At 34.6% G+C, this 25,047-nt stretch overlaps 1 protein-coding gene across 1 annotated transcript in view; it reads left to right on the top strand.

The window, feature by feature from the left end:
• The window catches only part of LOC149220992 (uncharacterized), a 91,332-nt gene extending 68,924 nt beyond the window's left edge, over positions 1-22,408 (top strand). The window contains exons 4-6 of the mRNA XM_089387282.1: positions 20,920-21,648; positions 21,754-21,825; positions 22,188-22,408. Of these exons, the coding sequence (XP_089243408.1) occupies positions 20,920-21,648; positions 21,754-21,825; positions 22,188-22,298 (912 nt within the window). The 3' untranslated portion in view covers positions 22,299-22,408. The remainder of the gene's footprint in view (positions 1-20,919; positions 21,649-21,753; positions 21,826-22,187) is intronic.
• Positions 22,409-25,047: the final 2,639 nt, after the last annotated feature.

The following is a 25,047-nucleotide window of genomic DNA, read 5'->3' on the forward strand; positions in this document are numbered from 1 at the left end:
AAGCTTGGAAATTATCTTGTTCCACCGCTTTTGAAATATGCAGGCTCAAACCATCCATAGCTAGGATAAATAACAGCGACGACAAAGAGAATCCCTGTCTTAGACCACGCCCTGCACGGAAGAAATTTGTAAGGTATCCATTAATGATCACAGAATAATCAACATTAATCACGCACGCCATAATCCATTCCACACATTGGAGATGTAAGCCAATTTTGAATAGGACCAGCCTAAGGTAACGCCAATCCAGGCAGTCGAAGGCCTTCTTTAGATCAACTTGCAGAACGATAGTATTTATATCTTTTGTATGTATCAAATGCATGCATTCTTGTGCATTTGCAACGACATCATGTATTTGTCTACCATGTAGAAACCTGTGTTGTTCAAGAGATATATGGCACGAAAGAGTACTTCACAGTCGCCCATCAGTGGTTTTTGAGATGACTTTGTAGATAAGGTTGCACAGCGAAATTTGTTTGTAGTCCTCAAAACAGGTAAGATAATATCACTTTAGGATAAGGGCAATATAAGTAGATTTAATCTAATGGTGTATATTCCCAGTAATTCTAGACTCCTCCACCATTTGCAGAAGATATTTTTTGAGAAGATCAAAAAATGCGTGAATAGCTCTATAGTCCACCCATCCTGTCCCAGACTTTTATCGCCCTTGAATGATTTAAGGAAACTCAGTAATTCCTCCTTAGTGATGCATCTATATAGTGTATCATTTGATTCTTGGTTAAACATAGTCAGGTAGTGCCCAATCCCCCATATGAGATCTTCGACATCATTGTTTTCATTGGGCTCATATGCCACTTTGAAATGTGTGGTCACAGCTTTAAAGATTTCCTCCTATGACTGGAGATGATTTCCCTCAGCATATTTAATCCCCCATATAGAATTTGTATTAGCTCTATGGTTTGCATAACAATGGAAAAAAATTTGTATTTCTATCTCCCTCTTTAATCCAGATATTGCAGCTCCTAAGGTGCCAAGTGGCTTCTTCAAAGTCTAAGAGTCATTTCATTTTTAATTCCAACTCTAGAATGTGTGAGCTGGTAGCATCTAGAAGATTGTTCATGGCCATCAATGGGAGGATGAGGTCCAGCTCGCATTGAATGTCCTTAATCTCTTTTCTCATGGATTGATTTTTTCTCTTCTGCGAGTTTTTCATTTCCCTACGGAGAGTCTCCAGTTTGTCTAGTATATGATCCATAGGGGAAGATTCAATATCCCCAAAGGGGCACCATGTATCGCTCACTAGAGTGTTAAACCCTAGATCATCCATCCATATTCTGTTGAATTTAAATGGTATACCCAGGTGCACCATCAAATTCTTCCAAACAAGTGTAATAGGTTTGTGATTTGATAAGAAATTGTTGATAATACCCGTCTGTACATCTCCAAATCAAGCAATCAACTATTCATGCATTAAAAAATGATCCAGTCTCTTGGCGACATATGCCTCGCCAGTGCGTTCATTGTCCCAAGTGGGAGCCATTTCCTCTAGGCAAATGTCCACAAAGTTGTGTGCAAGAAGAGTGTCACAAAACATCCTCGCCAAGTTGTCAATCCTTCTGGATCATCCCCAAACTTCTTCCAAAGCAATAGTATAGTTTAAATCACCAGCAATGATGAGGGAGGTCAACTCCATTATACCAGAAGAAAACAAATGGTTCTAGAACATAGTCCTATCTCTATAAGGAGCATAGGTGTTTAAAATATGAATGTGACCGCCCATTCCTCGGACATGTCCTTCAAGGAGGATGCCCATGAAAGATCTCTATGCTTTAAACATGACCCATATAGGGTCCCAAATTGCCACTAAACCACCAGAGAGACCCACAGTTGTAGTAGCAAATATATGCCATTGCGGGTGCATTTTCCTGAAATATAGTACAACCTATGGAATAGAGTGCATGGATACTCGCAGAAGAATGATATAAGGTTGAAGAGAGGAGAAGAGACTCTTGATGGCCCGATATTTCAGGGTAGCCCCAAAACCCCGTATTTTTAATGATAGAATGAAAGTCATGGAGATTCCTGCTCAGGAAGCCATGCTCTAAGGGCCTGTGGCGGGGCGGATGTCAACAATAGGCACATTTACCAAAAATAAGTCCATTGGGAAGGTCAGAGGATTAGGCCTAGGACATCCTCTGAAATGTCGACTTCCATGGTTTTGTTTCCTCTAGATAGTGATGTTACCCGCAGAAGTAGGGTTGATGTGGGGGGTAGGAGAGTTAGATGGCTTCTGGATGGTAAGGGTCCATAAGTCCAATAATTTTCTATCAAGCATAAAGTCTAGGTCACTGCCCACGGAGTTGGTTGTTGATTCCAGTGGCGAGTTGGTCGGAGTTGGTCAGAATGATAGGTCAGCCTGACAGAGTGACCCTAGAAGTATAAAGGAGTGCAATAAGGAAGGCATTGGGGTAAGGAGACTAGGGTGACTTGGCACAAGTTGTGGTAGTGATTGGAAGCTGGAGCGGTGGACCAATAGGAAGGGGAGGTCGAGTGGCCCCACCATACACACAATCCCGGTAATAAGGCCTTGATAGATAGAAAGGAGTGCACCAATGAATCATCGGGATGGGTAAGATAAGATGACATGTCCTTGAGGGACCCACCACAATTGATTAGAAAGGGGCAGCCAAAGGAAGCGCGAGGATAAAATGTCGGGAGGATGTAGTGGGGCCACCATGTTAATGAACAACGGAGATTGCTAGAAATCAAATGATGGAGCCTGATTCTGACACCCTCCCCTTGTGACGTCAACACGAAGGTAGGGAGAGATAGCGTAATGAAGCTAAGCCATTGGATGGGTGGAGACATCGTAGATCGTCCAATGTGGGACCTGAAAACATGACATAAAACTGTGATTGTGACACCCCATTGACAAATTAATTTGCAAGCAAGTTAGTATGGTTCAATCCATTGATTTGGAGCATAAAGGATGATGATAGTCAATCCTCCTTCTCTTATCATGGTCATTGGATTTGGATGGGCACAAGTGAGTTTTGGATATATATATATATATATAGAGTAAGGAAAATAAGAAGAAAAAAAATAATAACCTAAAATCCCATTACTTTGATAGAAAAAGGAGGAGTCAGATTAGTAGTAGTATCCACCCCATGGGGTAAGTTGGGTTTCGTTATTAATGTCATCTTCCTTAACACTTGGCATGCATGTGACCTTCTCCTTCACATTCATCAAGGCATTTTTATACTTTTCGGCACCAATTTCAAAAAAAATACCCTCCAAGGTGATGTCACTGACCAAAACCTCAACATGAGGTTCCCCCAAGCTGAGCTCTTTTGGGGGCCTCTCCCATGCCATGTCATCTCAGCATATTGACGCCAACATCTCAGCATCAGCCTCCATGGATTTCTTCCTACTCAATTGAAAATTCCCATGATATGAAGGCTTAAGATATTGTGGGGTCCTCCCTCATGTGATGTCATCTTGGTGATTTGCCATTGGGATTCCGTTGCTTCACTTCATTCCAACCTCCAAAAAATGTCAAGGTCCAAGGTCTAAGGCCAAATGACATCCATCCATTGTATTGTCTGCTCGAGGTTGAGCCCACCAATCCACCTCATCTCAACACCATTCCCTTAGGGTTTCCTCACCTTCCTTTAATCCCAACATTATTTTTAAGCATCCATGCTTGAGATCCTAGACCTGAAATTTGTCACATTATGATGACACCATAATAATATCATACTAACATGGAATTCCACATAAGATTTCATGCAAGTTGTCATTTCATTGTCTCTAATGCCCACCTAGTTTTGTTGTGGAAACCGGTCCACATCATCTTGGTGCCTCCCCCTCAAGGTTTCCTTACTTCCTCTATTCCAACTTTGGTTAGGAGTGTCGAGGTCTAAGGTTTAAGACCCAACATACATCATATTCTGATGATGTCATAATAACATCATGCTAAGATGGAATGCCACCTTAGTTATCCATGCAAGACAGCATGTCAGTGCCCTTCGCATTAAACATCAACCATAAAAGAGACCCAATAATTACTCTCGACCATCTATCTACGAAAATCAGTTGATATAAAGTGGTCAATGGGAAAAACTTTCCGCCCCACACCATCAATCTCGACTATATAAATTTCATCGCCTAATTGTATGTTGTCTTGAAACAACTTCCCACATGAAAAGGTGAAACCGCTCGTCATGTGTGTAGTGAAATGAGATTTTTTTTCCACATTTTCAAGGAATTCTAACCCATTTTAGGCTTGGGATGAAAACACTAGAATGATACCACCAATAATGTCCCCCCCATTAAAATTTGACCATGACGAGAGCCCTGTAGTTGATCTTGGTTATCATATTCGGTTCCACTGTATATTAACAACTATTATCCCATATAACTTGAATTTTAATCCCCTTTTACCAATTTGCATAGAATTTTCAAAAAATGGTCAAAATTTTGGGGATTATTCCCAATTTTTCCCCAAATTCTTCCATGGCCAGTGTTGTCTTTGGTCCCTGCTAGGAACCTATGATTTTTCCTATCATACTTCGAATTTCCTCAAATGTAACCTTGGGCTTCAATTTCCTTGAATTTATCATAAAATACCCAAATTATATTTAGGGAATTTTGACAAACACTTGCCAAGCATCCTCCTACCAACACTTTGTCAGATACTTTACCTATAACCTAAACACCATATTAATGATTGGCCCATAAAATCCTAGTGTTGCAGCCTCAGCTCTGATACCACCTGTAACATACCTGCAACCCACTGTCTGCTTGTTCCATCCTTGTTTAAGTCCAAATTCCATGCCAGATAACACTGTCAACTGTAATTGAAAATTTTCCCTTTTCTACTAGGAAATTTTGGTGTAATGTAATGCATATTCTACATGCATACTAAAATGAAAAACATAGGCACATGCATTTTTACTTAATTATCTTCCTTCAATTAACCTTTAGATATATTTCATTAACATATAATATATAAACATTGTAGTGAAAATAAATATAGAAGATACATGCTTATCTTTTAATTTGTGCCAATTGGTTGCAGGCCTTTGATGTTCCACCAAACCATAGACTACATTGTTCATTTTCTTTCAACAACTGGTCACCCCTAGCTAGGGATTTCACTCCATGGGGCTTAGCTCACCAAAATCCTAGTACATGCCCAATACCAACAACCAACCAAGGTACCAAACCCACCAACCTCCAACTAGCAGACTCACATTACCTATCATCCTATACCCAAGTGGTGCACACCTTTCTCTGCACTTTTTTTCCATCAATATGCGGCACCACCTTCTAGGATATCTTACTATATCCTGAAACTTCTAGGAGTTATACTGGTCTCACAGGTTTTCCAGGTTCCCTTCCATGCCCTCACACATCCAGGGTACCAAATTTGACAACCTCCAACTAGTAGTATCATAGCTTCTTGGAGTTCCACTAACCTCATGGTTCTTCCAGGTATCCTTCTAATCCTTCACATAGCCAAGTTACCAAACCATACAGACTACAACTGATAATCATGTAGCTTTGATGAGTTCCACTACCCTCATGGGTATTCAAAATACCCTTATAGGCTCTCATTACATGTTTGTATCCATGCTTCTATTGCCTTATGTTAGAAGTCGTGAGTAGGAATTTTCATTCGTCATAGTGCAGACATCCACTTCATAGTGTTAGCATGCCTATTTTATATGCATGTCTTTCTTATGCTACTTGGAACTTCTCCAAGCAACTTAATGGACCTTGGTTATTTTGCATGCGAAATTTTTATGATTATTAAATCATATGTGCTTCTTTTTACTTTTCATGCAAACTTAGAACCCCATACTTATTTTGTCTTTAAAATTTGTAGTCATTATCTTTTTATTAATATGCATGTGTTGTCATAATTACATTACTAGGCCTTCTGATCTCAAAATATGAAACATGTGCACATGTGCATACTATTCCTCAACACAAAAAAATCATGCACATGGGCAAAAAACCCACATAACACTTTTATACACATGCACCTAGACATGATTGCCCTAAAAAGATGTTCATGCCTCACCATACTCTTAGTGTGCCCCAACTCACCAGTTTAGATTGACATATACATGTTATTTACATTCCATGAGTAGACCATGGGTGTTATAAAGAATATTTTATCTTTGGGAATAACATAGTCAATATACTTTCCTAGGGCATTTCCAATGGTTTTCGTGCTTTTCTCATTCCAACAATGGATAGGAATATGGGTTAGATGAAACAAAACTAGTAATACAAAATAAATTTCATTTTTAGGATAAAAATCAGGAGTTTAGTGATTTAGATACACACCTTGCGTCCCATGGAAATAAGGTTCACTTTGAAAAGTTATGTCATTATCTTACTTGAGCTAGAAATCTCCATGACCACGAACATCAAATGATATTTTTCCTTGTACGAGATGTTCACAGTTCTTTCAGACCTAAACAACCATGGGCTTTGATTAGGACCATAGTCTGATGAATTTTCCAATCAGTCCCTCACTGGCCAAAGTTATAGTCATTTGGCATGATTCCAATGGTAACAAAATGATAGGATGCCCATCAATTTTATTGATGAGGAAAATTGGATTTTTTTTTGCAATCTTGTTTGATGCAACGACCAAAGCCTAAAACATTGTCAATTCCATCGGGGTCCGGGGGAGGACTACCTCCCTTCGTAGAGGCAGACTCAAGGAGCCAAGGTTAGAGTGCTAAGGCTTCCATAGGGAAGCCTATTCCAAGTTGCTAACATGTGTCACATAACTCTTTGTGATAGATACATTACTTAAATCAAAATATTAATAATATTAATTTTTTACATTTGCAAATATATTTTTTAATAAAAACATACACACACACACACACACACACACACATATATGCGGAACATATGTATTATGTTGTTGTTATAAACATCTATAATGTCACTTGCGGAAATTGAATATGAGTGGGGAGGATTCCATTTCTACCTCCCAATCACCAAGGATATGACCAACTAACACACACATTTACATTTTGTATTTTTATTAACAAATTATATATATATATATATATATATATATATATATATATATATATATATATATATATATATATGACGTCTTGAATAAAGAAAATTAAACATTAAAATGTTATCATATAAATATAATTTTTTTAATGTAAAAATCAAATCAACTAAATATTAAGAAAAGCAGTAACAATTATGTAATATAAATTTAAATTATTTAAATTTCATATATTTATTTTATTTATGTTTTATATACTCAATCGTATTTTCACTTATAGTAAGAATGTATTTAATCATCATCCTCTCTTTTAATTTTCACCATTCAATGTTAAAGCTTAGAAAAAATTTAAATAACTTTTTATTTATTTATTTACTATGGTGAATCAGTAAATCACTCTTGTTGGAGTTGTTGTAGCTTTTTCTATCTCCTATCACACAATCGCCTCAAAAGATGTAGAAGCCTCCTAGAGACAACCCCTGGGTTGAATGAAAGGAGTCAGTGCCTAGGGCATCCGAGAGAAGTTCTTTTGAAGTTTCCCAGTAGGGTTTTTTGCTGCACTCCATATGTCACGTAGTTTGAAAAGAGACAATCCAAGGGCTTGTTTCAATAGTCCTTCATCAAGGTAAACTCAAGAAAACACATAGATCTAAATACTTAAAGGATAAATATGGCTAATCTCAAAGAGAAATGTCTTAGTTCTGGTGGCCTACACACAACAATAGGAAGCTTAACATTATTTTTTTAGTATAGATGAACAAGAGGAAGGAAAATATGGGGAATTGATAGAGGGCTAGACAAAACACCAAATCCTAAGAAACAACATCCAGCATAAATATGGAAGAGTGAGGAGATGAAAATGCACAAAGAGTGAAGCATGAATTAATGTCTCAAATTCTATGCCTCATGAATACATTTTTCACCAAACAACAATAAGTAAATCTGTGCACATACATGTATTGTAGGCTATTAAATAAAACAAGTAAATATGTAGTTACTATAGGTACTTTTTACTACTTAGTGGCAAACATAGCACCATAAGGAGAGTGATACGAGCAGCTTCATTACACTATTTCAGAGGATGAAATGCATACATGAAGTGATAAAGAAAGGGGAAAAATATTGTACATTTCTCTTATTGGAATGAACAAAATAGTTTCATTAATCCTTGAATATGGAGTCCAGATCACTAGTCCATTACATTTAGCAATTGTATCATTCTAAGGACCTTATGAACAAGAAAATTTAACCAAAGTGGAACCACAAAATTTGGGCCTCTAGGGTGCAGAATTCTGAAATCCATGTTAAGTGTTTTGGAATATTTTTATGAGGAGAGGGGGAGCTTTGAAATTAGTTACAAAATATGTTAGCTGAGCTCTAGCTATTTTATCGACTAAATGTCTTGGCATGTCAAGGTATGCTTCCCAAATCATTACAAAGGATTTAATTCCTTTCTTTAAAATGCATAAATTATAGAATAAAAGAAATAAGGAAAATTGAATGATGGTTGAGGAAAATATCTCCTTGCCATTCTTGTGATGGCCTCTAATCAGGCCATGTCTCTGCCACTCTATTCCTCTTTAGTTAATTGGTTGGTTCACTTGTCTCTTTCCCCTTAATAGCTTGAATTTCCCACTTTCTAGAGCTAGGAGTGATTAGTTGTGGTGTCCATAGTGGTGTCGCAGAATCACACTTGTCGACTCATCCATATCATAAATCTTTATATTACACTATTGGAGCCCAATATGTCCTGTATTATTGCAATAGTGTTATATCATAGCTTTGCCTTATCAGAACTTTATTCTTTAAATACATTACGAAAACAGAGTTCCGATGTCATTAGCTCCTTTTGTTTAGCCCCTTTCTATTTTCCTCCATGGGACTAAGTATGGTGACTGGAGGTTTAGCCTTAAGATGTTAGGGCATTGTGTTCCTACCCAGGGGCCATTTTTCCTTTGTTAAGAGCTTAGCACCCTTGGTTCTATATATTCTTCTCGACCATGTGTCATACCTAATATAGGAGCCCCCTTATCGGCACTTTATCAATTGCCAACTATTATAAAGTGTCGACATCCTCAACCTATGATATGATGTCATCACTCCACGTGGCACTTCTTGAGTGGTGACACGTGTCACTGATATTTTCCCCCTAGGCCCCTCAAAATGCCAAAACTCTTAGCCATGTGTCCTACTATACCTCCACGTCAAGTTGACGTCAAATGCCATTGTAGCTTTATCAGAACCAATCATATATTGCCACGTGTTTTTATCAAAGCTAATCATATGTTGCCACGTGTAGCTTATTGGAACCAATCATATATTGCCACATGTCCTGCTAGAGAACAAAGAAAAGGGTCTGTCCACCTTTGGTTTTGCGATGAAATCCTTTGTTAATCCTTATCGGCGCTCCCTGATGGTTTTTAACGTTATCGAAACTTTTAACAATATTCCATATTTTTTAAGGTTTTCACTTTCAAAATTTGATCTTCTAATTACCGATGTTCTGATCTCCTTTGAGGTCCAATGCTGCCTGCTCTGATGTATTGGACCTCCTTCATTGTGACCACTGATAATGCAATGCACCAATAATGCGACCTCTGACATCTTGACCTCTAATATTGCGATGCGCTGATAATGCAATCACTGATATCTCTGACCTTTAATATGTGATCATTGATATTCTGATATGCGTTCCCAAGGCTTCAATCCTTGAAACTTCAGAAGACCACATCTTTTAATCCAGGAGTCCACTTTTCGACTTCCACATATCGTGAAAAAGCTTGTTTAGGGAAATTTCCAATGGAGAGGGTCCGATGTAGGCTTTGAGTCCTTCTTCTACTTGCAAAATGACTTCAAACATCTTTTCTAATTTACTCTCTGGACAGTTGAAAACACATTTTGTAGTAAGTAACAACATTGGCTCCAATTGGGGACAGTGCCTTACTGGCAAGGTGTTGAGAACCTACAAACTTGTAGCTTTCACCATTGGGCATGGAGTAAAAAAATACATTGAAACTATAAAACCAAAAAAACTCCATGGAACTTTATTTATTGGGAGTCATTTCCTCATAATACTAAAATGCAAAACTATCACTTCTAGAAACTAGAAATTAAATGCTCACCTGGTGAGCTTATTTATGTACAACTCCTACTTATGTACAAGGTTCAATTCACCCAAGTGAAGTCAACTTTCCAATGATACCATCTCAACATAAGAGTACTCGACCTTATGCCATCGTTTTCTAGAAATTCAGCAATTAAAATAGGCATGTACCACATAAAATCTTTGGACAAAAATTTTGATATGTTCCCCCAACTTGATAGTTGATGCTCAACTCTTTTAATATCCTTCATTAACCTTCTAATTGGGTTGTGTTGTTGAAAATCAGTGACTAAAATAGGCATGCACCTCATAATAACTTCAGACCAAAAATTTGACACATACCATGGAATTGATGTATATTGTTACAGGCTAAAGAAACATGCCATGTAGTCAACTACTGGATCGTGGAACTGATGAGAAACATTTATAGTTCTCTCCTTTTATTGAACAATTTCCTGGTAGGAATATTTTTGCAACAAACAACCATCGACAGTGCTTGGCTCTTCAACTATGGGCTCCTCTCGAAGGAGTTGTTGTTGGTAATATTCTCCCCACTTTCTTGTAAGCAAATCTCCTTGAAAGTTTGCAACAATATCATCCTCCTCTGAGTCATATGAATCATAGATTAGAGAATATTTATCGACTTTAATACCAATTTCTTGAACTTGTTCTCCTTTTGAGGATGTGGATCATAAAGTGGGTCCTCTTAATTAACCTCCTAGTGGGCCTCCCATTTTTGTGTAGCTTCCCATGACTGGGACTGTTGTACTCCTATATTGTTTAATATCCCATCGAAGTCATACGGATCATATGAAGGAGAATCATTAAATTCGGCACAATAAGATCTCTAAGGGTTTATTTGCAGCTTGATACTGTGTCCTTCTTCCATTTCTTGAGTGTTGGGTAGTGCTTATTGAGGCAAGTATTTGTTTTCTTAGAGTTGAGCCTGACAAACATCTTCAACGGGATCATTAATCTAAAAAAAAAAATCAACATTAAAATGTGCACAACAATCTTCAAACGGACCACCTAGTGGATATAATCTTTTGTAAAAATGATTAAACAATATGTGAAATCTCTTTAAGGAAGATATGATGCCATGAGGTATTGTTTTGTACCAAAGTATAACATCTTCATCTAAAGAATACATGAACAATATCATTTTGACATCTTCAAGAACAATACCGTGTTGTTCCATGCATTCATGAAAATCCTTGAGGTGTTGGTCTGGTCTTCTATCCGCTTTTCCACTGAATCTAAGGAAAATAGGTATACCATTCATGAATTGAAGGGACATGATGGGGATAATCATCAATAGAAGAAAAATCCAGTGGACAAAATTTGTTGGCCAAGAATGCGAGAAGGGCAATTTTGAAAGCCCCTTTAGGTGAGTGATCACAAGTTCAAATGTAGGGGAAGCTTTATGTTGTTTAGCATCATAGTCAGTATGAGGCTCCTCGAAATCCATAATGGCCAAATAAAGATATAGACGTGGAGTGGCCAGGGTGTTTACAATAGCCAGGGTGTTTACAATAATATTCGAACAGTAGAGTCGCCAAGATGTTTACAATAATGTTCAAATAGTGGAGTCGCCAAGGTGAGAGATCTTCAACCCACACTTGCCTTGCTCACCCGATAGAGGGAATGTAAAAATTGTTGTACCCAGGGAAAAATATTCTGATTCATTTCCCGACAACAACGCCAGAAAGATGTTGTTGTTTTTTCTATATCCTATCACATGATTTCTTCAGAAGATGTAGAAGCCTCCTAGAGACAACCCCTAGGTTGAGAGAAGGGGGTCAGTGCTTAGGGAATTTGAGAGGAGTGATTTTGAATATTATCAGTGGGGTATTTTTCTGCACTCCATATGTCACATAGTTTGAAAAGAGATAATTCAGGGGCTTGGTTCAATAGTTCTTCATCAAGGTCAACTCAGCCAAATAGATAGATCTAAATACCCAGGGGGTAAATATGGCTAATCTCAAAGAAAAATGTCTCGCTTATGGTGGCCGACACACAAAAATAAGTAGTTTAACATTTGTGTTGTAGTATAGATGAACAAGAGGTGGGAAAGGAGGGGAATTAATGCAAACGGTTAGACAGAACACAGAATCCTAAGCAATAATATCCAACAGAAATATGGAAGAGTGAGGAGATGAAAATGCAGAAAGAGTGGAGCGCAAATTAAGGTCTCAAACTCTATGTCTCATGAATACATTTGTCACCAAACAAAAATAAGTAAATCTGTGCACATACATGTATTGTAGCCTATTAAATAACACTACTAAATTTGTAGTTAACACATATACTTTTTACTACTTAGCAACAAACATACAACGATAAGGAGAGTGATACTAGTAGCTTCATTACAATATTTTAGAGGAGGAAAGATGTACATGGAGTGATAAACAAAGGAGAAACATACTGTGCATTTCTTTGATTGCAATCAACAAAACAGTTTCATTAATCCTTGAAGATGGAGTCCAAATCACTAGTCCATTACTTTTAGCAATTGTATCAGCCCAAGGACCACATGAACAAGAAAATTGAACCAAAGTGGAACCATAAAATTCAGGCCTCTTGCGTGCAGAATTCTGGAACCAATGTTAAGTTTTTCTTCCCTCTTTTTATAAGGAGGGGAGCTTTGAAATAAGTTACAAAATATCTCATCTGAGCTCCAAATGTCTAATCGACTAGCTATCTCCGCATGTGAAGATTTTCTTCCCAAATTGTTGCAAAGGATTTGATTCCTTTCTTTAAAATGAAGAAATTACAAAATAAAAGAAATATGGAAAATTGAATTATGGTTGAGGAAAATATCTCCTTGCCATTCCTATGATGGCCTCTGATCAGGCCACGTTTCTACCACAATGTTCCTCTTTAGTTATTCAGTCGGTTCGCCTATTGCTTTCCCCTTAACAACTTGAATTTCCCACTTTCTAGAGTTGGGAGCAAATAGTTGTGATCGCATAACTCTCTGTATTACACTATCGAAGCCCAATATGTCCTGTATTATTACAATAGTGTTATATTGGATTTTTGCCTTATCGGAACTTTATTCTTGAAAGAAACTATGAAAAGAGGGTTCTGATGTCCTTGGCCCCTTTTGTTTAACCACTTTCTATTTTCCACCATGCGACCGGGTATGGTGATCGGAGGCTTAGCCTTAAGGTGCTAGGGAATTTTGTTCCTGCTTGGGGGCCATTTTTCCTTTGTTAAGAGCTTAGTGCCCTTGGTTCTATAAGTTCTTCTCAACCATGTGCCAACCCTAATATCAAAACCCCCTTATCAACACTTTTTCAATTGCCAACTGTTATAAAGTACAGACATCCTCAACCTCTGATATGACATCATCGCTCCACGTGGCACTTCTTAAGTGGTGACACATGTCACTCAAATATGCCCCCTAGGCTGCTTAAAATGCCAAAACTTCATGCCACATCATGCTAATGTCAAATGCCACTATAGCTTTATCGGGACTAGTCATATGCTACCACGTTTCTTTATCGGATCCAATCATATGCTGCCATGTGTAGCTTATCGAAACCAATCATACGTTGCCATGTGTCATGTTAGAGGAGAGAGAAAAGGACCCATCCTCCTTTGGTTTTGTGATCAAATCCTTTTTTAATCCTTATCGGTGCTCCTCAATGATTTTTAACATTATCGAAACTTTTAACAATATTGTCACCTTTTAAAGGTTTGCACTTCTAGAAGTTCTAATCCTTCGATTGTCAATGTTCTGATCTCCTCCGAGCTCTCATGATGTATGCTCTGATGTATTGGACCTTCGACATTGCCACTAAAGATAATGCAATGTGCCGGTAATGCAACCTCTGACATCTTGACCTTCAATATTGCAATGAGTCAATAATATGACTGTTGATATCTCTAACCTCTAATATGTGATCATCGATATTCTGATATGCCTTCCCAAGGCTTCAATCCTTGAAACTTCAAAAGACCGTATCTTTTGATCCAGGAGTCCATTTTTGGACTTCCACATATTGTTGGAAAGCTTATTCAGAACAATTTCCATTGGAGAGGGTCCCATGTAGGCTTTGAGTCCTTTTGTTGCTTGGAAAATGACTACAAACTTCTCTTCTCATTTACTCCTTGGACAACAGAAATCACATTTTGAAGTAAGTAACAACAAGAGTAATTTGAGTAAAGCTCAAGATCAAACCTAGTAGCAACAACTATAACACCAAGCCCAAGATCGAACCTAGTGGTGACAACTATAACACCAATAGTAAGTTGTAAATACCAATAATTTATGACGGGTAGTACACTCTTTGAGCCTTATTACAAAGGGCCAAAGGTGTCCCTTCTAGGATTTGAAATAAGGTGGAGAGGATAACATCTCATTGTGCCAACCTCCTCCCATGAGAAGACATTTAAATATTAAAACAAATCATAAAAAGAAATAAAGAATAAAAGGTTGGATACAACCCAGCCATCTTGAAATGACAAGATAATTATAAGATATGGTAAGTTGCACGGATGAATATGTTGTTGGAGAATGTATAAATAAAAAAAATATGATTAAAAAATCACACTTGTGTTATATTTTCAATAATAATTTTCTTAATAGTAAAAAATAATTTATTTATATAGTAAGAAAATACTAAATACCATTAAATGAAATAATAATTAACTCACTTTTTTTACATATTACTTGTTAAATGCTAATTAAAAAAAATAATAAAATAATATTTAATAGATATGATAAAAAAAACAATACACTAATCATTAACTCACCCAATGTGCTTAATATTTTCCCACCGCATTGTATTATCAGTGCTAAAAAAAACTTATCCACATATTTTAACGCAATAAATATTATATTGTTGGGCCATTTGACTTCACGTAGATGATACAAAATTAGAAATGCACCCTCCTCGTGAGTGTACAACAGCGGCTTCTTACGCAGACAATTGTTCCGTCGTTAATTGACTTCGCAATAGTTTTGTTCCATGCCATAGAACACTCATTGTGTTGGACTATGAGATTGTATCGACCTCCATGATTTGTCTCATTGCGTTAACATTTGGAAAGATATGGATGAAGAGATGCTGTAGTTTATTTGTTATATATTTTTGGAGGTTTTTTCAATATTTTTTTGTTTAATTTTCTTAAAATTTGGTAGTGATTTGTCAGAATCACAAATTTGAGTTGTGAGTTATTTATAGTTTGAGTGCTTCAATATTTTTTAGGGTATTGAATCTATTTATGTAGTAAAAAGCTGATTTTAAACAACAAATATCAAGATTTAACAGAAAAATTGAGTTGTGAACTCTCTACAATTAGAAAGTCTCTATGTTTTTAGGATATTAAATCCATATATACAATAAAAAGACCATTGTAAAAATCAAAATTTGACCAAAATAAATTTCACAAAATTCCAACCAAAAATTCTAAAATATATAATGGTTAGAAAATACCACGAGACTGTTGAGCAGTGCCAAGAAGTGATGCGGATAAATATTTATGTTGTTAATGGGGCAATTTCGAAAATGAAATCGAGTCAATTCATGGTAAACTTTGAATGATTTTGTCAACCACCAAAGGTAGTGTGTTTAGATGTTAATGTACGTTAACTATATGTCTATGTGGAAATATTCTAACGTAGGCATTGAATAACCTAGTCCGTGGGAGTTTGATCAATTTTCCAATGTAAGAAGATATGGGTAGATGTATTTTTTGAAAGGTGGTTTTTGTTACGATGAATTTTGATTTGAGAATGATAATGTATCATTAATGGTTTTGTGGTCTGTGATTTTATGTGAGTTGTATTTGGTTGTAATGAAGTTTATAAATAAGTTTATTTGTTTCCATTGTAAATGTGCCAAGCATAAAGGTGTCAAGGGTTGAGCAAGGTCTTCTCAGCTAGTGTGAGGGCCTAAGGATTGAGAAGGGTCTTTCTAGTCAGTGTATGGGACCAAGGGTTGAACAAGGTTCCATAACACCCTTGGTGAGGGTTTTGGCTAAATCTAATAGAATTTTATTAGGCTGGGTTCTTCCATGGAGTTGGGGTTTTCCAGGGTAATTCTTCACGAAGGGTTTAACAAAGCTCTGTGGCACGCTTCGTGAGGGGGTGAGGGTTTTAAATAAATCTAATAGAATTTTGTTGTAAAGTTGGGGTTTTCCAAAAATAATTATTGGTGTTCTTTATGCCCGATTGTTTCTATTTCTGTTCATGATTAATATTTATATTAACATTAGACATAAATATAAGAGTATATATCCTATATATATTGGCTTCCTTGCTTCATCTCTCTAAAGAGCTATGAGGGCCGTAATCCCAACAAGTTCATATGAAATCGGATATTGAATTATCTTATTTGAAATTAGATTTTTTAAAATTGAATTTGTAATATCTGGTTCTATATATAAAAATGACACAATTATATATTAGTAGATATTGTTTACATATATTGATATTGATGAGTAGTTTTTTTTATAAATTTACATATCTATTTGTTATTGTTATTATTTGTTATTTTATAATGTGTATGATACTTTCATAATTGTATATTGTAAATGTGAAATGTAAATATAGATTTAGAAACACAAGGCAGTTAATATTTGAAATTTTGTTCATTGATATAAATAAGACCATATTTCTCATTTATAACTATAAAGATAGAAAATTTACATTAAAGAAAATGTTAATCTATCAACATTTAATAAAAACATATAAACATAATTAACATTAGATATTATTATAAAAACATATAATATATAAAGATATTTATTTTCGTGCATATATTGTTTATTTTAATTTTTTCTTTTAATTTTAAAATAAAACCTAAAACTACATTAAAATAGTTAAGAAAATATAGTACATTTAAATAATTAAGATATTATTTTCATAAACATTCAAAAATATATCTAACAAAAAAAATATATCTTTACAAATTACGAATAAATTACGTAAAAATGGATCATCAACCACACAAAAATATAACTTTATATATTATCAATGGTAATTATATAAATTAAATGGTTATTAAACATCTATACCGGCACTAACATTTTACCAAAATTAAATATATATATATAATAACTATATTACAATTATTTTTGTAAAATAAAATTTTTCATCCTTAAAATTAAAGGTTTACAACCATGTCTTTTGAGGCTTTTTCTGTTCTACCAACCACGCCTTTTGAGGCTTTTTCTATTCTACCATGAAACAAGACCAGAAAAAACTTTAGTTGCTTCAAAATTCCAAAAAATAGAGTGTTGTTCAGAGTTCTAAAAGCCAAAATGCTAAGAATAAATATTGGGTCTCAAGGGTCATTTTGAAATAAAAAACTACATAATTGAACCATAAAATTTTTAAGAACAAACTAACTAAAAGACATTTAAACATATTTATTTGAATCGATAGCTTCCATTAAATGGGCTCATTGTTGCTCCCTAGGGAGCATCCACGATTAGGAGGAATTCCCATGTGCCTCTCGAGATGTTCTAGCATTCGATCCATCACTATCATGTGCCTCTGCATCTTATTCAAGGTTTGGAGGATGTCCTCCTTGATTTAATTTTTGTCCATAAATACTCTACCCAAGAGAAACATTAAATGGAAATACCATGTATATATACTAATTGTGGTGGCCTCAATTGCGCCTAGTATTTGTAACCCATTCTAGCACCTCATCCATAACTTCTGGATCTATGAGAGTGCACCTCTCTACTAGGGTGATTTCCTCTTGAACTGGTTAAAGGGTAAGCTCCCTATATATGGTAGTGAAGCTCTCATCTCTCACTTCTCTCTTAAATATCCCCTTTCCTGAAAATATTTTGTGCCTTAATGCACCCTTGCTCTCTATCGGGACATGTTGTACATCAATAGAAATGGTTAGAGCAATGTGTTGATAAATTTCCATCTTATCCTCTTACTGACTAGTAATTTTATACTAGAGAATTTAGTGAGATTGGTATGTTCCAAAGCTTGACATGCAAATGTGTGATGAGATCCCTTTCTCCAACTTGAATTACCATTCACACACGACCTTTGATGACTTGGTCATGTTGAATGATCAACAAACCCTAAAAATTCTTGGAAGAAAAAGAAACATAAAGCATGCCATAAGAAAGTGATCAAATTTTTTCATAAAGGAATGGAGATATGGATCAAAGCTTTGCCACCTTAAGCTACAACTACATAGAGGTTACTTGCTAGGGAGGCCTAAAGTAAATAGAAGCCTTAAATTTTTTTATTTGGGATAACAATTTCTTCCTTAAGTCAATGCAAACAACATACGCCTTATGTAAACGTATGGAGTGGACGTGAACCATGCAGATGGCAAGGGAAACAACCTAGCTTGGATGACTTTTCCTTCTTTTGTCCGATGATGGAGTCTAGTATTCCCATATACCCCACCATTGAACCAAACCTTATGTATGATGACTAAACTTAATGCACTATAAGATTATTAAAATGAAATGGCAAGCTTGGGAGTGTTTGAAGACCCTCATCTTGGAGATAATGCACCATGACTAGACCTTGTACCAAGCACAATGATTAAATTTATCTCTTAAGGTCAAGGTATGATACTGATTTCCTACCTCTTGGTGCCAATTGAATGTTGAATTAGTTTGACGACACGACTTGGCTTGCTCATTTGATGATTCGGTACATGCTTCATTAACCATTTGAGATTTTCCTATATTTTTTTCCATCCACCCAACCATATAGACTCTGTGGAAAATAACCAACCGGATCATTGGGTTGTGGACCATAACACAAGCCCATGTGTTTCCCATGGTGAGAAATAATATTTTAAGTGGGCGTGTTGCCATGTTTTATTAGCATGTGGGTTGGTGGCAGCATGTCTCCTCTCTTTTTATCACCCTCTCAAGGACTTAAAATGATAATAATAATAATAATAATAATAATATTAATAATAATAATTATTATTATTATTAAAATAAATATAAATGTTAAAAATATATATCTTAAAAGAAAAAATCATATAACAAAAAGAAACACAATATATAACATTTCTTTTAATTAAATTGAAAAACATAAATAGCAAAATCACTTTTAAAATAAATTTTAACACTCTATTTTTAAAATAAATCTTAACATTCTCTTTTAGATTAGTTCTAAAAAGATATTCCATAAAAACCAAATCTTTACCTTCCATTCTCCATTTAATAATTATTTATAATCAAAATAAAATTTAAAAAAATCATATTCTCAAATTTAAAAAAAAAATAAAAATATTACAAATTATCAATATTTATAATAAATCCACCAAAAAAATCACAAATATATGTATCATTATTATCAATTAACCTCAACATATACTATATAAATTTTATGCCCCCAACTCAACATAAAATTAGTATAATAAATTTTGTGCCCCCAACACACCCCAATATTAAAGTTACTATATCAACTAAACTTATTAGAATAGGTTTTACTTCAATATAACATGAAATAACCTTCCGTTCATTTTCCAATTGGTAGAACTCTTAAATATATTCTTAAAACATTTATCAATACTGTCATTTAACAAAATGGTGGTCATTCCATTATAAGAATATTTAAAAATGTGACATTTTACCGCAAATTGTAAGAATATTGTAGAATGCTTTGTGAAACTTATTCCTATCCATTAAATTCTTAAATGTTTCCCAATCAAATTAAATTTACATATAAAACAGCACCCTATACCATATATTCGATGACCGCCACTGAATATAAATGCCCACTCAAATTAAATTTTGCCCTCTACACATATACTCCAAAACCACCAATGCCATTGTGTTCCTCAGAATCCCATTTTCCAATTGGTAGAACTCTTAAATATATTCTTAAAACATTTAATCAATATTGTCATTTAACAAAATGGTGGTCATTCCATTATAAGAATATTTAAAAATGTGACATTCTACCGCAAATTATAAGAATATTGTAGGATGCTTTGTGAAACTCATTCCTATCCATTAAATTCTTTCCCACTCAAATTAAATTTACATGTAAAACACCACCCTATACCATATATTCGATGACCGCCACTGAATATAAATGCCCACTCAAATAAAATTTTGCCCTATACACAGATACTCCAAAACCAACAATGCCATTGTGTTCCTCAGAATCCTATCCTCGGGTACTGCCAGATTCGTTTACAGAAGGCGAATAAAGCTTACGATGTACTGTTTCCGAATGAGGGTGTATACTCCAAAACCACCAATGCCATTGTGTTCCTCAGAATCCCACTCAAATTAAATTTTGCCCTATACACTATACTCCAAAACCACCAATGCCATTGTGTTCCTCAGAATCCCATCCTCGGGTACTGCCACATTCGTTTACAGTGGGCGAATAAAGCTTACGATGTACTGTTTCCGAATGAGGTTGCCCGTATAGGTCAATTCATTTGAAATGTGCTGCTGGAAAGCAAAAAGTCCATTGAATGTCCACCGTCAAAACGTTAGTCCGAATCGATCAAATCACGTGGTGGACTCCGTGGGACCCTGCAACTCGGTTGGGATTAGGGTTAGGGTTGGGTTCATGGAGAGTATCACGAGCGGTAATGTAGAACAAATAAAAGAGACCAGAATCAGGTTCAAAAGAGTAACAACAAATAATATATGCGTGATTCACACGCAGAATTTGCCAATCAATATGGCTAACGAGTGACAGTGACTGTGATTGTGTAATATTGATTAGAAATTTTATTCTAATATTCTGCATGCCTTGTATATGGCGGGCTGCTTCTTTAAATACATGACCTTACCCAGTGGTCTTAATATTGTGACACACATTCATCAGGAATAGAAGCCACAGAGGGTTACCATGGCAGCTCCCCCGTCTCAAACTACACCTAAGCCGAATGCTGCTAATTCAATGACCATAAAACTGATGGTCAGCAAGAAAAGTCGTAAGATCTTGTACGCAGAAGCAGGGAAGGATTTTGTCGATCTGCTATTCAGTTTTCTCATACTTCCAACTGGCTCCATTGCGAAGCAGTCACTGCTCTCCAAAGTTACTAAGGAGGAGGATCAGGCAAAAGCTTGTTGCATTACAAATCTTTATAAGAGCGTGGAGAGTCTGTCTGCATCGCTCATGAAAGGTGACAAAGCGGTTTTGTTAGACCCAAAGGTGGTTTCCACAACCTACACCACTGATATTTTGCACATTCAATCTCCTTCTCCTCCTCCTCCTCCTCTCTATGCAGCCCCTCCCAGGTACTATGTGTGTAACAGCGCTGGCTCCACCTCCTATACGCACAGTCTCAGCACCCAAAGTGGAGCTTCAACGTGTGCCTGCGGCAATTATGTAAACCGTGAAGTGAAGTTAGTGGAGTCCAAACCGCCCCCTGTAGCCGCCAAGGATACAGTACGTACAACGGGATATGTGAAGAAAAGTGCCAACTTTGTCGTCACAGACGACTTGACTGTAATTCCAGTTAATTCCACTGCCACGATTGTTCAGCTGTGGAATAAACTTGACGTCAAGGAGCCCACGGAACTGGAAGAGCGGAATGTTACAGTTGGTCCTAACGAGGTAATCAATTTTCTTATGGAAATTTTTCTCACAAATCATATTCAATGTTTGGGAATTAAGCACAGTGAAATTAATATGGATTTTTGTGTTAATATTTGGTGACAGGTGATGGGTTTGCTAAAAGCCTCCATGACTTCTAACACGGCATTAAATGACGTTTTCAAAGCTCAGCCCAAGGTTAGTTATAAGTAGAAGGTTTAAATGGCCAGCAATTACTCCTAATTCTTGAAATTTTATTTCTTTATTTAAAATTAAAGGTTATGTTTTAACACTTAGATTTTTTTATTGAAAATTAACTATTATAGTATGATAGTTAAAATTAACTGTTTCTATATTTTTTAGTAGTTATTTGACAATTAAATTTAGTAAGATATATATATATTCTAATTTCTTGATTTTTGAACCTCTAAATTTTTAGAAAAAAACGCATACTTTTAATCATTAAACCTATTCAAATTTATATAATCCAATTTACTTTTCTTCACATAGTGTAACTAACACACTATAACTAACTGAAATTGTTATTCCTCTGTATAAAGTATTCGGCTGCAATGGAGAGGGACACTACTGGAATCTCGGTGCAGGAGCTTCTGATAAAATTGCTGACTGAAGGCCAGAAGAATCGTAGCAGCAGCAAGGTTATAGATTGATAAACTCAGGAAAGCATAAATAAGCTGGAATTCGCACTTGAACGCAATTTCAATGGTCTTATATGTTAATCGCTAGTACCATTTCAATAAATGAATAAATACATTATTCTCATGTGTGCAATGGATTGATAATCAGTATATGTTTATAGGCATATATGAATAAATATCTGTTTCAATAATTATGATAATATGGCAGGTATTAGATGAACTATAACTATATTAGATAGTTTGAATGATTAGTCTAAAAAACAATTTAATGATTAATATAAGAGATATTTTTTTTTCCAAACAAAGATAATCATAATTTTCATTATACCCATGGAAATTGTATTCTTGTTATACACTCTTGTGCATTCCAAAGTTGGCTTTCAAAAAGTCAAAAATCCGGCTTGATACATGCTCATATCATGTCATATGGCAGGTTTATCTGATGTTTAAGGTTTGATGTTTAGCATATATTTATTTTATATTTAAAATTAATTTATAATAAATTTTATTTATTTATTTTTTAAATTTAATTTTTTATTTTAAAATTATATAAAAATACAAAAAAGTTTATAGATTGAAATTACATATTTTATAACAAAAAAATAAATATATAAATAAATTAAATAATTTTTTTTAGTGTAGAAGTTATTTTTGGATGAAAAATGTTTGATGAAGAGTTTAAACTTAGGGGTGAACACTTCATCTATGATGAGGGGCAAGAAGTAATGACCATAGAGTCGAGGAAAAACTAATCAATTTATAAAAAGAGTAATGAGAAAAATACTTTAGGAAAAATATTAAAATAAATCAGAAAAAACTAAAAACTAATAAAATAAATGGCAAGAAATTATTTGAAGAAGTTTAGTAGAATATAATAATTGAACAATATTATTAATAACATTGATTGCTTAATATTGTTATTATTGAAGAAATAATAATAATTATTGTATTAAAAATATTATAAAGGATTATTTTTATTTAAGTCCCTAGAGTCCTAAAATAATAAATCTACATAATATTAATAATTATTATTATTGTTAATCTACATTAGTTAGAATTAATATTATTAATTAGAAGTGAGTTGTAAAGAAAATAATTACTAATCATTACTATAAATTATATTATTATTGTTAATGATAAAATATTTTAATGGTTATATTATTATTAGTATTACAATATTAATTAGTATTGATTCATCTTAACTCTATAATGACAAGAGTATCAAATCTTTGTTCATTCTAAAAAGGTTTGTATCTCAAAAGAGAAATTTGATCTAGGCTAATTTAATTATCACCCTTTAAATAGCTCACATTAGAGAAATACCATGGGGAAAAGCCTTGGGTTAAGAATACCATGGTTGGAGAATTTTATGTTTTTTTGTTTTATTTTATTTTATTTTATCTTGTTTTATTTTGATTAAGACAAAATGTTAAACATTACAACATTTCTATTAGCCTAAGGCCATAGAGCCTTTCTCAAAATAATAATAATAATATTGTTAGAGTAACAACAATTCTATTTATTGATAATATGGTTATTTTTTTTGTAAGTTGTTTTTTTATTTGTTTGTAAAGTTGTTTGTTTATGATCCTTCAGACTTGACCTATGGCTTGAGGAGTGGCAAACCAGGGGCATCTCAGCCATCATAGTCACCCAAGTCACCATCTAAACCGTCAAAGTCACCCAGCGCACCGGCTTGGGCCACACCAACCCTTATCTGATTGAATTTTTTAGCATGTCTCCTCCCCCTAGCATAGGGCACATCCACGAGGTTTGATCGTGGGTCACCTTGCTGATGAGGCCCATCCTCAACTGGTTGTGCTAGTAAAACTTCACTTGATAATATTGTTATAAATAATAATAACAACAATTATTATTATTATTATTATTATAATTTTTATTATTAACCTCATGTAAAACTAATAAAAAAAATTGATTAAAAAAATTTAATTATCTAAGAATACAATACTAATATATTAGTTTTATTTAATTAATATAAATTTTTAATAATATTATTATTAAAATTACTATAACTATTATGAATACTCTAAAGAAATAACTCTAAATAATATTATAATATTGTTATAGTAATAATATTTAATATTAATAATAAAATTATTATAAAAATTACTAATAATAATGACATTGTTATAATAACACTCGTTATTATTATTTATAAGTGAAAATATTTTATGATTTGCAAAGAAAAGTAATTATTGGTTTGGAGAGATCTTGTTAGATATGAATGGCTCAAGTCCCTAAGGTCTTAAGGATGGTAGCTTTTTTATGAGGCTAGTGATGGGAATAAGCATGAAGGTATCTATGAGTACGAGTATTTTTTAGTAAATTTAATAGGAGAGGGAGCTATTAGGAAGTTTAGATACTAAAGATAAATTGTATTTAGGTTTGTTGAATACAATTCAACCCTGTACTTGCCCCTGGATTATATGAAATCCCTTGCTCCTGTGGAAAATACTACATAAGCCAAATAGAAAGATCCTTTAAGGCCCATTTGAGAGAGCACATAGTTGATAATATCCATAACCGTGTATCTAAATCATCTATTATCGAGCATTCTCACAATACCAAGCACCTCATTTGCTTTGACAAAGCTAGAATTCTTGCATTTGTTCATTTCCAAACTATTTGTCTCATGAAAGAAGCCATCAAAATTGAGAAGAATCTCAAAAATTTTAACTAGGAAGATAGATTTAAATTTAGTCAGTCATAGAAACCCACTATCCATGTCTCTCTCATAAAC

This window comes from Pinus tabuliformis, chromosome Q, assembly GCF_031772625.1.
Source record: "Pinus tabuliformis cultivar Carrire ecotype Pingquan chromosome Q, CPIR1, whole genome shotgun sequence".
Taxonomy (NCBI): Eukaryota; Viridiplantae; Streptophyta; class Pinopsida; order Pinales; family Pinaceae; genus Pinus; species Pinus tabuliformis.